General features: G+C 39.3%; 1 protein-coding gene across 5 annotated transcripts in view; it reads left to right on the forward strand.

Moving 5' to 3' along the window:
* SLC16A1 (solute carrier family 16 member 1) overlaps window positions 1–15,041 on the forward strand; it is a 43,449-nt gene extending 28,408 nt beyond the window's left edge. For 4 of the 5 annotated variants that reach the window (XM_005542294.5, XM_045365391.3, XM_005542295.5 and 1 more), the window contains exons 2-5: window positions 680–940; window positions 5,554–5,697; window positions 9,307–10,173; window positions 13,191–15,041. In XM_005542294.5, coding sequence (XP_005542351.1) covers window positions 724–940; window positions 5,554–5,697; window positions 9,307–10,173; window positions 13,191–13,465 — 1,503 coding nt within the window. In that variant the 5' untranslated portion in view covers window positions 680–723 and the 3' untranslated portion in view covers window positions 13,466–15,041. The remainder of the gene's footprint in view (window positions 1–679; window positions 941–5,553; window positions 5,698–9,306; window positions 10,174–13,190) is intronic. The other variant, XM_073998562.1, reaches the window with a different exon arrangement.
* The last annotated feature ends 1,054 nt before the right edge of the window (window positions 15,042–16,095 follow it).

Genomic DNA, 16,095 nt, shown 5'->3' on the forward strand with positions numbered 1-16,095 from the left:
AGATACATATGAAAGCCAGATGAAGAAGTACATAGGGTGAAGTCTGGAAGGGTCCCCAAGTACAGGAGCCTCTTCCCCCGTGGAATTGGGGTATGCTATCCTCCCTGCACATGGATGCAATGACCAACCCAGAATCTCATCAGGTCTCTTGTTTCCCAATTTATTTATTTATTTGTTTATTGAGACAGGATCTTGCTCTGTCACCCAGGCTGCAGTGCAGTGGTACAATCACAGCTCACTGCAGCCACTACCTCCCAGGTTCAGGTGATCCTCCCACCTCAGCCTCCCAAGTAACTGGGACCACAGACACGCACCACCATGTCTGGCTAATTTTTTAATTTTTTTGTAAAGTTGGGGTCTACTTATGTTGCCCAGGTTGGTCTCAAACTCCTGGGTACAAGTGATCTTCCTGCCTCAGCCTCCTGAGTAGCTGGGACTATAGGCATGCTCCACCATACCCAGCTAATTTTTTTAAAATTTTCTTAGACAGACACAGGATCTGTGTTGCCCAGGCTGTCTTGAACTCCTGGCCTCAAATGATCCTCCTGCCTCAACCTCCCAAGTAGCTGGGATTACTAGTAGGCATGATCCACCACGTCTGGCTATATTTCTTATTTCACAAAAGAGTTTTATAGGTGTGCCTTATATTGACATACTATTTTAATTTTATATCTTTCAGATATTTGTATTTGACTTGCGTTTTGGAATTTATCTACACTTAAAATGCCACCAGCAGTTGGAGGTCCAGTTGGATACACCCCCCCAGATGGAGGCTGGGGCTGGGCAGTGGTAATTGGAGCTTTCATTTCCATCGGCTTCTCTTATGCATTTCCCAAATCTATTACTGTCTTCTTCAAAGAGATTGAAAGTATATTCCATGCCACCACCAGCGAAGTGTCATGGATATCCTCCATAATGTTGGCTGTCATGTATGGTGGAGGTAAGTACCTATTAAGGCCTGCTCTTTTAATTTTCATGAAGCAGCCAGAGTGTCTGTATTAGGTAACTTTAAAAAAAAAAGAAAAAGTCTTATTCAGTGAGATGTTTTGAAATGTTATTTCCTAAAGTTTGGTGTTTAGAGTCACATTTTTCATTCCTGATAACAATAGCAACTCTCGCTATAGTATTTGAAATACTATAGCATTTCAAAACGGAAATGAGAAAATCGTGAGGGACCTTGATTTGCTCCAACTGATGTATCATTGAGCTTAAAAGACTGTTATAAAAATGATGTATGCGCAACTGGTTTTTTTTTGTTGTTGATCCCTGCTAGACTCTTGAAATGTAAACATAAATATAGATTTTTAAAAATTGATGTTGGGAGAATTAAAATTAATCAGACTGGCCTAATGGCATGGTTCAAAGTCTCAGGTAAAATCTTTGTATGATGTTAGAATCAACTGAATAAAACCTCCTCCGTATTACTTGCGATGTTATGAGTCCTAAAAGCATGTCAGCTGTACCCTAAACTTAAATTTTACCACTTACTTCTCTTTTGTTTTCTTTGGCATATTGTAAAGGAAATGTAGGGAGTAAGTTGCTCACTTAACATCATCTAAAATACTGTTTCTAGCCAATGTAGTGATTCTAGGTTTCAACTATAAATAACTTAGCCTTAGGCTGCTGAAGTGGTGCCATATTCAACCAATATCTATCAAGTTCTATGAGTACATTCAGCACAGGGCTAGGTGTTGTGAGTGACAGAAAACACTGATCCCTTCCTTTGAGAAGTTTATAATCCTTTTGAGACAATAATATATGATCATGAAACAGGAATAAGCAGTTGAAATCATAATTTCATTAAGCCTATAATTAAATTGTACAGAAGAAACAGGTAACTGGCTGCCATGGAGAGAGAGAAACTGGGTGACTGGGAACAGGAGTAGGAAGACATGTTTCCACTGCTTATCTTTTTGTGCCTTTTACATTTTGAACATGGGCCTATTTTGTCTATCAAATTAAAGAACCTAAGTGCTAAATTGTAGTGTTTGCTTTTTTTGTAAGTTCAGAGAAATCGAAAGGGACTTTGGGCATTAGCTTCTGAGAGCCAATAATTTTGCAGGCTTTGAACTCCATTCGGCCAGGATTTTAATCAGGTTTTGACTATGTTGGCTTGAAGAAATTGGTATAAACATTACCCAGAGGTACTCCAGGTGTTCAGTGTGTTCTTAAGTTGACTACAAACCAGAAGTTTACATGTTGCAATTCTGTGCCACCAAAGAGCTAGAGAGCCACTTGTGTTTTGCATCAAAAGTAAGTGATGTCAGTTTTATTAATTGCACGTGACTCTCCTTTGGGAAAACAGATCCTCCTTTGTCCTTACGCAATTAGTGGGATAACTAGCACATTTTTTTGAGTTTGTATTTAATAGGCCCATAAACCGTACGCCTTTCTATTTTTAATCATAGCTAATTAGGCCCATCCTTCCTGAAATAACACTAAAAGACAAAATGCCTATCATGAACCTTGTTGCAGAATTTTTACTAAATGGGTTGTTTCGTTTGGTTTGGTTTCTAAATAGTGTATCCCCTAATAAATAGTTTTCATCACTTTTACAACTGTGATAATCCTTTAACTTGTTCACTTGGACCACAATGTGAACACTAATACGTTTTGAGATATGGTTGGTTTTGTTTTCTTTTTTAGTGCTTTGGGTCAGAGATATACAGTGATGGTTATTAAAGTATATTTTGTGGGGAGGAGATGTTACCTGCCTGCTTTTGGTTTGTTTTTCCTTTTTTTAAAACATGAAAGTATAAATTTACATATTTTAAGTTCCACAAGGGTCACCTTAACACTTGTGGTTTGGAATTTTAAATATTTCAAAAACTTTAACTTCTGCAGTATTAACTTCTACCTCACAAAGTCAGCAGTATGGTGATACTGATCTTTGTTTTGTGGGATCTTTTTTCTTTTTTTTTTTGACACAGGGTCTCAATGTATTGACCAGGCTGGAGTACAGTGGCATGATCATGTCTGCCTCAGCCTCCCCAGTAGCAGTTGGCCCTACTACTATGCTCAGCTAATTTTTTATTTTTGTTAAGTAGAGATGGGGTCTCACTCTATGGCCCAAGCTGGTCTTTTTTATTATTTATTTATTTATTTATTTTGAGACAGCGTTTCTCACTCTGTCACTCAGGCTGGAGTACAGTGGCACAATCACCACTAACTGTAGCCTCAGCCTCCCTGGGCTCAGGCGATCGATCCTCCCCCTTCACCCTGCCAAGTAGCTAAGACTACAGGCTTGCACCACCACGCTCGGCTAATTTTTGTATTTTTTGTAGAGATGGGTTGTCGCAGTGTTGCCCAGGCTGGTCTTGAACTCCTAGGCTCAAACAATCTGCCCACCTTGGCCTCCCAAAGTGCTGGGATTACAGGCATGAGCCACCGTGCCTGGCCTGGTATTTATCTTTGTTATTCTGGCTGTACAAAGTCTTATGACTCTATATATATTTTGTTGTTGTTGTTGTTTCGTTTTGTTTTGTTTTTGTTTTTGTTTTTTGGAGACAGAGTCTCACTCTGTTGACCAGGCTAGACTATAGTGGCGTGATCTCTGCTCACTGCAACTTCTGCCTCCTGGGTTCAAGCAATTCTCCTGCCTCAGCCTCCTGAGTAGCTGGGACTGCAGGCGTGTACCACTACGCCTGGCTAGTTTTTGTATTTTTAGTAGTGATGATGTTGACCAGGCTTGTCTCAGAATCTCCTGACCTCAGGTTATCCACCCACCTCAGCCTCCCAAAGTGCTGGGATTGCAGGTGTGAGCCACTGTGCCCGGTCTAAAAATATTTTATAAGTATTCTTTCAGTATGTAATTTTTTCATCTTACACAAGCTTTAAATTCAAATTATTTTATTTCTTTCTTTTCTTTTTGAGACAGAGTATTGCTCTTTTGCCCAGGCTGAGTACAATGGCACAATCTCTGCTCATTGCAACCTCTGCCGTCCGGGCTCAAGCAATCCACCCACCTCAGCTTCTGGAGTAGCTGGGACTACAGGTGTGTACCACCACACCTGGCAAACTTTTTTATTTTTGGTAGAGACAGGATTTCGCCTTGTTGCCCAGGCTGGTTTTGAACTCCTGGACTCAAGTGATCTGCCTGCCTTGGTCTCCCAAAGTTCTGGGTTTATAGATGTGAGCCCCCATTCTTGGCTCAAATTATTTTCAAATTAGCTGTGATCTAATTCATGAACTGATTATCTTAGTTTGCCCAGGCTGCTGTAACAAAGTATTGATCACAGTGGAGGCTGGGAAGTCCAAGATCAAAGTTCCAGCAGACTAAATAAGTAGTGATGGTGCCTTATGTCTGTGTCCTCATGTGACAGAAGGGAAGACAAACTCCCTCAGTCCCCCTTTTTTTTTTTTTTTTTTTTTTTTTGAGATGGAGTTTTGCTCCTGTTGCTCAGGCTAGAGTTGCAATGGCGCAATCTCACCACAACCTCCGCTTCCCAGATTCAAGTGATTCTCGTGTCTCAGCCTCTGGGATTGTAGGCATGCACCTCCACGCCCAACTAATTTTGTGGTTTTAGTAGTGACAAGGTTTCTCCATGTTGGTCAGGCTGGTCTCAAATTCCTGACCTCAGGTGATCCACCCACCTTGGCCTCCCAAAGTGCTGGGATTACAGGCATGAGCCACCACTCCCACCCTGTCTTTCAAGAGGCTGAGGCAAGAGAATGGCATGAACGTGGGAGGCAGAGCTTGCAGTAAGCCGAGATCGTGCCACTGCATTCCAGCCTGGGCAACGGAACGAGACTCCATCTCAAAAAAAAAAAACACAAACCACATTTATGATAATATACAAGTACTCTAAAATGTATTTAGATGCATTTATATGTCTCCTATCAGTGTGTGTGTCTGAAATTTAGAACATACTTTCTACATACATGTTTTTGTTTTGTTTATTTGTTTGTTTGTTGAGACAGAGTCTCACTCTGTTGCCCAGGCTGACTGAAGTGCAATGGCAGGATCTTGGCTCACTGCAACCTCCACCTCCCAGGTTCAAGCCGTTCTCCTGCCTCAGCCTCCCGAATAGCTGGGATTACAGGCACACGGCACCATGCCTGGCTAATTTTTGTATTTTTAGTCGAGACGGGGTTTCACCATGTTGGCCAGGCTGGTGTTCAACTCCTGACCTTGGGTGATCCACCTGCCTCAGCCTCCCAAAGTGTTGGGATTACAAGCGTGAGCTATTGCGCCCAGCCACTTTCTGCATATATGTTAATCATATCCTAGATAAATCAAGAACCTTGTGAACATCCATTGCCAAGGTGTTTTCAGCCTGCCCTGCCTTAAAAGAGAAAGATTAAGGATAACTTCAGATCTTTTGTACTTTAGTAAAATTCCATCCAGTATTTTTAGATTTAGAACCTGCACAATTATGTTTTCTAACATCTTTATTTTAGTACACATATGACTCAGAAATAATTACAGAAAACAGTATTCTTATCATTGCTGCTTGTTTATTTTGGAGGATTTGTCATTCGTTGTCATTCATACTTGTATAGATGTGAGGGAGCAGTTTCCTTTATATTACTACATTTTTGGTTATCTTTTAGGTCCTATCAGCAGTATCCTGGTGAATAAATATGGAAGTCGTATAGTCATGATTATTGGTGGCTGCTTGTCAGGCTGTGGCTTGATTGCAGCTTCTTTCTGTAACACTGTACAGGAACTGTACTTCTGTATTGGATTCGTTGGAGGTGAGTTACTACTGATTCATTTGGAAGCATTAGTTTTTTGCTGGCTATTTTGTATTTACCTGCATTCATCTTTCAGATCTCTGAAGTGAAATTATTTTCTTATAGAAATGACTTGATTATCATTTTGAAGAACTACAGATAAAAGTACTAGAAAAGCAAACTTTTAAAGAAATTGCCATTATATGATGGATATTTATTGGATATTTATTGTTTGTTGAATGAGTAAATGAATTGAAAGAATGATTGCATTCCTTGTCCTAAGAATAGACAGTAGTGGTAGATACAATGTGTGTGGCAACTCGGTGCGAGAGTGGCTATTTGATAGAATGTCCACATAACGTTTCTGAGGGGTAGAGAATATGCTTGATAATTCCTCCCCCATTTTAAAAATCACTAAATGAAGATAATGAACTGTTGATGAACATAATTAATAAAAGTTACCCATAACCTCACAATCCAAAGAATATCATTAACATTTCTATATATATCCTTCCATGTGTTTTCCTATGCACAGATACACCTTTTTTTAGAGCAAAAAAGGATCAAATTATGTATAATATTTTGTAACCAGTTTTTTTCCCACTTAACAATATATCATGAACATTTTTCCATGTTGTTAAATGTTTTGATACATAACAATTTTAATCTCATACATAACATAATTTTATTTGATCTCTTAATTGTTGACAAATTGTTTTTGTCAGTATTAGGTTGAAATTCTTTTGTGAACATGAATATATTCTTAGTATAAATTTGTAGAAAAGGAACTGCTGTGTGTTTGTTTTAATATATGTATGCTAAATTGTCCTCTAAAAAAGTTATACTCACTTATTGTCCCACTACAGTATATCAGAGATTCCAAGATTATCCCTTTTGTCAACAATGGGATATTGTCTTTTTAAAAAAAAAAAAAAATTGCCAATTTAACAGGTGAGAACAATATCTCTTGGTATTAATCCTTATTTTCTTTCTTTTCTTTTTTTTTTTTTTTTTTTGTTTTGAGACAGTCTCACTCTGTCGCCCAGGCTGGAGTGCAGTGGAGCGATCTCGGCTCACTGCAAGCTCCGCCTCCCAGGTTCACGCCATTCTCCTGCCTCAGCCTCCCAAGTAGCTGGGACTACAGGTACCTGCCACCATGCCCGGCTAATTTTTTGTATTTTTTTTTTTTTTTTAATAGAGACGGGGTTTCATTATGTTAGCCAGGATGGTCTCGATCTCCTGACCTCATGATCCACCTGCCTTGGCCTCCCAAAGCGCTGGGATTACAGGCTTGAGTCACTGCACCCAGCCTCCTGATTAATTTTTGGATGTTGAATTTTGTTAAAAAATATTTTTAAATTCAATCTTTTCCAATGTTTTCCCGTTATTAAACATCTAAAATTTTTATGTATTCAAAAAGTATTTTATGGTTTCCATCTCGTATAGCATCCTAAGAAAGTTGTTTTCTACTCCAAGATTATGAAAATATTTGTCCACTTTTGTTTAGTGCACTTTAGTTTTTATATTTAAAAATCTGTTTTTTTGTTGTTTTTTGTTGTCGTTGTTGTTTTTGAGACACTCTCACTGCCAGGCTAAAGTGCAATGGCGTGATCTCGGCTCACTGCAGTCTCCGCCTCTTGGGTTCAACCGATTCTCCTGCCTCAGCCTCCCAAATAGCCGGGATTACAGGCGCTCGCTACCACACCCAGCTAATTTTTGTATTTTTAGTAGAGACGGGGTTTCACTTTGTTGGCCAGGCTGGTCTCAAACTCCTGACCTCAGGTGATCCACCCACCTCGGCCTCCCAACATGCTGGAATTACAGACATGAGCCACTGCGCCCAGCTACATTTAAAAATTCTGAATGAATGAAAATATCTGACGTAAGATGCGAAAAAAGAAATACAACTGTATTTGTTCCCACATGGTTAATCAGTTGGTTCATTTGCTCATTTATTAATTTATTTATGAAATACTTATTGAGCAACAACTGTATGTGTGTTAGGATCCATTTTAGGTGCTATAGAGATAGAGCAACAAGTCAGGCAGTTAAGCTCTTTAATAGGAGGAGACAGACAGTACAACTCATAAATATATGAATAAATGAGAAAAATATCAGGCAGTGATAAATGCTGTATAAAACCTTTAACTGAGTGTTGTGACAGGGAAGAACTGGGCAAGCAATGAAGGTAAGGGCTCACTGAACAATCAACTTTAAGTAGAGACCTGCATAACAACAGGGAACCAGATTTGTGAAAATGTAAGGGATCATAGACCCTAGAGCTTATTAACAAATGTAAGAATGGTTTGCTATGAGATCAGGAAGTTCTTTGAATATTTCTTCTGCTAGCACTATTTATTGAATAATTTCACTGTTTGTTGAATTAATTTAAAATGCTACTTTATCTTACATCAAATGTTTCTGTATATTTCAACTCTGTTCCTGGACTTTCTGTAGTGTTTCTGCACTTGCACTGATCAATTTTTACTGATACGTGAAACAGAGCCACACTGCTCTAATGATTGTAGCTTTTGTAAAGCCATTTAAATAATATGTTCTGGTTGGTCCCACTTTTTCCTCTGTACCACCAAAAATTTCCTAGTAGCTCTGTATTTGTTCTCTAAGTATCCTTTAGAATCATTTTACCTTAATCTGAAAGTAAAATTCACTGACATTTGCATTGGATTGCATTAAGTTAGTACATTCATTTCAGGAGCTTTGACATCTTAACAATGTTATGTTTTATTTTCCCAAAACTTTGTGTGTATTTTAAATTCTCTAATCTCTCAGGAAAGTTTCACAATTGGAGCCTTAGGAAATGCCTGTTTTTAAGTTTTGGTGCTATATTGGAAGGGATCATTTTGTACTATATGTTATTTCTTTCTTTTTTGTTTTTGAGACAGGTTCTTGCTCTGTAGCCCAGGCTGGAGTGCAGTTATGTGATCATAGCTCACTGTAGCCTCAAACTTCTAGGCTCAAGTGATACTCCAGCTTTAGCCGCCCAAGTAGCTAGGACTACAGGCACACACTGCCATACCAGGCTAATTTTCGAATTACTTTTTGTAGAGACAGGTCTTGCTATGTTGCCCAGGTTGGTCTTGAACTCATGGCCTTAATCAATCCTGCCACCTTGGCTTCCCAAAGCACTGGGATTATAGACATGAGCCACTGCACCTGGCCTTAAGTATTTTCTAGTGTAAATTTGTTTTATCTCTACTGTCAACTTAATAATCTTATATGGTCATAATAGTCCTTAAGGTGATTTTGTTAGATTGGACAAAATAGACAATTATTCACCTTCAAATAATAACAACATAATAAAAATAACATGTATTGAGTGCTTACTACATGCTGGGCAGTGGGTACTAAGTGCTTAACAAATTTTTCTTCCTCACAACAATACCCTCTGCCCGTTTTACATATTAGGAAGCAGTCATAGGAGGGTATACATGTCTGAGATTATGCAGCCAGTAAGCACTGATACTGAGATTTGAACCCTTGTCTGATTTAGAACTCATACTTTAAACCACTACATAACATGTTCTCTAACAATGAGGATTTATGTCCTATTCTTTCCATTATTTATACCTCTTATTATTTATTTATTTATTTATTTTTCCCTTTTCACAGGTCTTGGGCTTGCCTTCAACTTGAATCCAGCTCTAACCATGATTGGCAAGTATTTCTACAAAAGGCGACCATTGGCCAACGGACTGGCCATGGCAGGCAGCCCTGTGTTCCTCTGTACTCTGGCCCCCCTCAATCAGGTTTTCTTTGATATCTTTGGATGGAGAGGAAGCTTTCTAATTCTTGGAGGCTTGCTACTAAACTGCTGTGTCGCTGGAGCCCTCATGCGACCAATCGGGCCCAAACCAACCAAGGCAGGGAAAGATAAGTCTAAAGCATCCCTTCAGAAAGCTGGAAAATCTGGTGTAAAAAAAGGTCGGCATGATGCAAATACGGATCTTATTGGAAGACACCCTAAACGGGAGAAACGATCAGTCTTCCAAACAATTAATCAGTTCCTGGACTTAACCTTATTCACCCACAGAGGCTTTTTGCTGTACCTCTCTGGAAATGTGATCATGTTTTTTGGACTCTTTGCACCTTTAGTGTTTCTTAGTAGTTATGGGAAGAGTCAGCATTATTCTAGTGAGAAGTCTGCCTTCCTTCTTTCCATTCTGGCTTTTGTTGACATGGTAGCCAGACCATCTATGGGACTTGTAGCCAACACAAAGCCAATAAGACCTCGAATTCAGTATTTCTTTGCGGCTTCTATTGTTGCAAATGGAGTGTGTCATATGCTAGCACCTTTATCCACTACCTATGTTGGATTCTGTGTCTATGCGGGATTCTTTGGATTTGCCTTTGGGTGGCTCAGCTCCGTATTGTTTGAAACACTGATGGACCTTGTTGGACCCCAGAGGTTCTCCAGCGCTGTGGGATTGGTGACCATTGTGGAATGCTGTCCTGTCCTCCTGGGGCCACCACTTTTAGGTACAGTATGTCTCCCTACTAATGTGGCTCTGTTACAAAACAAGCATATAAGATGGGAAAGCTGACAGAAAGCAAACATTAGTGAGCTATTTGGGTAAGAATAAATCTTTCTCGTTTCTGTACCCTTGGTGCTGGGACAATGCTTGGCACAGGATAATTGCTCAAATATAGAATCTAATTAAATGGAACCATCAAGCCAAAAGGAGGATCAAATATCGTTACAAATGTCAGTGTTTTTTCTTTTTTTTGAGACAGAGTCTTGCTGTGTTACCCAGGCTAGAATGCAGTGGCACCATCTCAGCTCACTGCAACCTCCACCTCCCGGGTTCAAGCAGTTCCCCTGCTTCAGCCTCCCGGTAGCTGGGATTACAGGTGCATGCCACCATGCTGGCCAATTTTTATATTTTTAATAGAGATGGGTTTTCGCCATGTTGGCCAGGCTGGTCTCTAACTCCTGACCTCAAATGATCCACTTGCCTCGGCCTCCCAAAGTGCTGGGTAACGGGTGTGAGCCACTACGCCTGGCCTAAAATACATTTTTTTCTGATCACAAAACTGATGTGCTTAGTGTAGAAAAGCATGTAGAAAAACAACTCAATCTTTAAAGCACTAGCGATTATTTCATTTTAAAAATGGAGTATATTTCACATAATTTTTTTTTTTTTTTTTAAGACAGAGTCTTGGTCTTGTGGCCCAGGCTAGAGAGCAATGGCACGATCTCGGCTCACTGCAACCTCTGCCTCCTGGGTTCAAGCGATTCTCCTGCCTCATCCTCCTGAGTAGCTGGGATTACAGGCACCTACCACCATGCCCAATTAATTTTTGTATTTTTAGTAGAGGCAGGGTTTCACCATGTTGGCCAGGCTGGTCTCGAACTCCTAACCTCAGGTGATCCACCCGCCTCAGCCTCCCAAAGTGCTGGGATTATAGGCGTGAGCCACCGCGCCTGGCCCATAAGTTTTTTAAAAACACACAAAAAGCAAAAAAAAAACAAAAAACAAAAAAACAAAAGTTTATTTCAGTAGCAATAGTATAATAATAGCTACCATGTAAGCTCCCAGTGTACCAGAGACAGTCCTTATCATTTTGTATCTCCTGTTGTATCTCACAAGTCCATGTGAGGTAGGACCGTTTTAGTCCCCATTTTGTAAGTGAACAGGGGCTTCAAAAGGTGAAGTAACTTGGCTAAGATCATACGGCTAGTAAACTAATTATAACTTGGGAACTATTCCTGAAGCTTATTGAATACTTTATCTTTCAAATTAATATAGCTCAATAGATAACACGTAGTGAAAAAATAATTTGACCCTCCTTCTGGATGTGACTCATACTTTAGGAATTTTGATTTGGGGAGTGAGTTATAACAGAAGATCCATAGCTGCCTTTTGAGATCAGTCTTCTTCCATCTCATACCCAGTGAGTTACTAAGTTCTATCAGTTTTTATGCTCTAAGTCTTTTTCTCATCTGCCCATTTTTCTCCATCACAACTACTACCCTTATCCAAAGCCCTTGTCTCCTGTTTGGGCTGCTCCTAACTGTAACCTCCTAACTGGTCTACCTGTATCAGTTCCAGCTATTCTTCAGTCTCCTTGAAGTCTCCAGTTCAGAACTCTTCAAGATTTCTTAAAACTCTCCAGTTGCTTCCCCTTACTTTCAGGGTGAAAAGCAAATTCCCTAATGTGGCTTGCAAGGCACTGCATGGACTGGCCCCACCTGTCCCTCCAGCCTCATTTCTACCACTGGCCTCCTGCTTTCTGTGCCCCAGCAACCTGGCCCTTCTTTCACCTCACACACCATGCTCTGTCCTACCATTGTGCCTTTGCACTGCAGTTCTCTGCTTAGATCTAATTCCCATCCCCTTTCTCCTAGATAATTCCTATCCTGCAAATCCCAGCTTAGTTGGCACTTTAAGGAAAGCTTTCTTGACCCCACTTCTTTCAAACTCCCCTGGTAGTACTTGTCACAATTTGTGTAGTTACTTAATTAACATCTCTCTTGTCCACTGAACTGTGGATGTTAACTCCTCTGTTCACCCTTATCCTCAGGGCCTAGCTGAGCCAGTGCCTGGTATATGATAAAGGCTAAAAAAATATTGTTAATGAATGATGCAGTGAGTTAGAAAGCCATATGGAATCATATTTAAATTGGTTGTATTAAGTCCTGTTTAAGTGTAGGGTAGAATTTTCCCAGAGATACCAGTTCAATGAGATGCTAATAAATTTTACAGTAATGGAAGTTACGTAACCAAAATAAAATTTGGAAACATCAAGTTAAATAGGATTCTTTACTACCAGACTTCACAAATCCTTTATGAGAAAATAATATGCCATTTACCCATTCATTTGACTTTTGAAACATTAAAGCAGTATCCTTGTAGCACATGCTTAAGGGTGCAGACTTCAGAGTCAGACTTTCTATGTTTAAAGCCAAGTCATTTCACTTATTAGTTTTGTGACCATGGACAAATTAGCTAACATCTCTGTAATTTAGTTTTTAAATCTGTCCAGTGAGGATGATAATAGAATCTGCCTGTTGTAAGGATTAAGCACTTAGAATGGGTGTAAGATATTGCTTTTAAATTTTTAGCACTGGACAAGTGTTCACAGGAATACTCTTTGGGAAATGCTGAGAAAGAGGATTGGCCTGGGTAAATGGGACAGCACTATGGCCTTGGACAAGACTTCCAGGCCTCTTTCAGCAACGCTTATTTCTATAGTGTGTTAAGAGAATTGGCTCTAGGTGATCACTGCGTCTCTTCCATTTCCAGTTTGCCGAGAGTTAACTATTTTCAAGTTACTAAAAATAACAGAAGATGCAAAGGCCACTTAAAATCCATGAGGCATTATAAACAGAGGATCAGCTAATTTTCAGCAGTTCCTTATACTAATTCATCATTTTGGGACTCTTTAAAGATTGGGTTGACATGTTTCTGAATGGATCCTTAAGCTTTGCTTGGGGGAGAAAAAAACCTGTTTACTCTTAGAAACATAACTGTTTTGTCGTTTTACATATTTAGGTCGGCTCAGTGACATGTATGGAGACTACAAATACACATACTGGGCATGTGGCGTCGTCCTAATTATTTCCGGTATCTATCTCTTCATTGGCATGGGCATCAATTATCGGCTTTTGGCAAAAGAACAGAAAGCAAACGAGCAGAAAAAGGAAAGTAAAGAGGAAGAGACCAGTATAGATGTTGCTGGAAAGCCAAAGGAAGTTACCAAAGCAGCAGAATCTCCGGACCAGAAAGACACAGAAGAAGGGCCCAAGGAGGAGGACAGTCCAGTCTGAATCCATGGGGCTGAAGGGTAAAATTGAGCAGTTGATGACCCAGGATATCTGAAAATATTCTACTGGCCTGTAATCTACCAGTGGTGCTCAATGCAAATAGTAGACATTTGTGTGGAAATCATACCAGTTGTTCATTGGTGGGATTTTTGTTTGACTCCTTACCAATAGCCTGAATTTAAAATGACATATGCTTTGAGGAGGGAGTGATTGGTAGCAAAAGATGCGGGAAAGAAGTAGGTTTTGTTTTGTTTTGTTTTAATCTTCGCTTTTAATAGTGTCAAAGATTATAATATGTGCCTTAAGTTTTAGTCATTAGAACTCTAGAGAGCCTTAACTTCTTAAACCATTTTTGCTGAATTCATCTATTTCGAGTGTTGTGTTAAAAGGAAAAATAACAACTAGCTTGTTTGAGGCAAATCCAAAATTTAAAATTAATCTTGCTTCATTGTTACATGTAATATATTTCAGACATTTTCACTGGAAGATTTATGAACAGAAATATTGGTTGAAAATTAGAGATTTTACAAAATGCTGACCAATATTTTCCTAGCATCAGTAGATTTCTGGCATGTTTCTGCTAGCTACATATTTAGGAAATTCAAAGCATAAAACTTTGGCAACATCTTGGCTGTTCTAGACACAGTGTACTTGTCAACCCCTCTCAGGTACCTTTTCTTGGGATGCTTATTAGAAGCCAAGTGCAGTGCTTAAGGTTTGTTTTCATTAAATTAGCTATTTTTGCTCCCCTGTTCAAAGATGCATTTTGAGTGTTTATAGATCACTGCCCTTTTTGAAATCACCTGGTATTATTTTTCTCACTGGAAAAGTTAGTATTAAAATCTACAAAACTACATATTTGTGCCTCCTTGGTAAATACAACATACCTAATTAAATGTAGACAGATATTTCAGACATCAGCTGAATTCACTTAAGTTTTTCCAAAACCTCAGTTAAACTGTGAAGCTATTGGAATTTTTTTTTCCTGGAATTTTTCCCCTTTGATTCACAGTGGTCCCATTTATATCTGCTTCCAGCTTAGTGCTATGCATAAGATATGTGTGTGTTTGGTGTTGTGTTGTGTTGTTTTTTTTGTTTTTTTTTGTTTTTTTGTTTTTTAATTTTATTTTTTAATGTTTGCAAATTAAAAAGGGCCAGAAAAATTTGGCACCAGACAAACGAATAAAGATAGGATTGGGAAAGAAGTTGCTAAGTGTGCTTAGTTTTAATAAGTAATTCTTTCTCTTTTTTCAGAGAAGGCCTTACAGAAAATCGTTGTTGAATTGTTGGATGCATTCTTACTCTCCACACAAACCTAGAAATTTCGTGACCCCTTTCACTTACCTGAAAATTAGAGAAATTGATTCAGTATAAGGATAAGGAGGGAAGGTGGACCAGAATGAAAACTGTAAATATTTTTTTAACCTAATATCACTTAAATTGAGGCAGAAAGATATAGATATTCAATGAATTATATTCAATGCATTTAAAATACCACTGTAATTGACAGAGTTAAAAGCATAGATACAAAACCTTGTGTAAGAGGCTGACTTTTCCAAATAAACATTTTTTAAGAAAATATTTCTTCTTCCAAATGTCTATTTTCTTCAGGAAAATATTGCTGTGTCTTCATTTTCATTACCAGGTTTCATTTCGGGCCTTGCTAAATTGATTGAATTAAATCATCCAGCTTGTGAGCCTTGATATTTGGGTATATGATTTATTTTCATTTGAATTTCTCCTTTTCTCTTCTTTGCTGTAAGGCAAGGAGGAGGGGAATTTTAAAACCATCTTATTTGAACTGAGAGCATCCAGGGCATTTAACCTTAAGGAAACAATGAAAAACTCCCTTTGTATGCCTGGGCATCATGGCAGATAGAGGAAGACTGTTCGAGGAGAAAACTGCTGCTGAGAGTGTTGGCAGGCTTGGCCTCAGGTTCGATTCTAATTTTCTTCGGACCCAAGTCGATAGTCTCTGTGTACCTCTCCTCTCTTCCCCTCTATAAAAATGAGGATTAGGCCAGGTGCAGTGGCTCATGCCTGTAATCCCGGCACTTTGGGGGGCTGAGGCGGGTGGATCACAAGGTCAGGAGATCGAGACCATCCTGGCCAACATGATGAAACCCCGTCTCTACTAAAAATACAAAAAAATTAGCCGGGCGTGGTGGCGGATGCCTGTAGTCCCAGCTACTCAGGGAGGCTGAGGCAGGAGAATGGCGTGAACCCGCAAGGCGGAGCTTGCAGTGAGTGGAGATCGCACCACTGCACTCCAGCCTGGGCGACAGAGCGAGACTCGTCTCAAAAAAAAAAAGTTCATGCTTAGGGGTAAAAAGGCTATGATAATTCCTGAGGTGGACTCTTACTTGCCAGAGGATAGTTTCAGGGTGACTCTTAAGAATATTAGCTAAACAATTAAATCCTCCTATTTGATCAGCTTCTCCTTTTAGTCTTCCCAATATATTGGTCTTTCTTTGGTAAATGAAGGGATGAAACTAACACTGCACCAAATGGTGCATATAAACCAGCTTTTCACGTAAGATGGATTTGAATATCAAAGTCCTTAGTCTTTCTACTCTAATACCACACTCCCTCCATAGGGAAAAGATGCCATACTAGTAGCAGATAAACTTTTC

The sequence above is a fragment of the Macaca fascicularis genome, chromosome 1 (genome assembly GCF_037993035.2).
Source record: "Macaca fascicularis isolate 582-1 chromosome 1, T2T-MFA8v1.1".
NCBI lineage: Eukaryota > Metazoa > Chordata > Mammalia > Primates > Cercopithecidae > Macaca > Macaca fascicularis.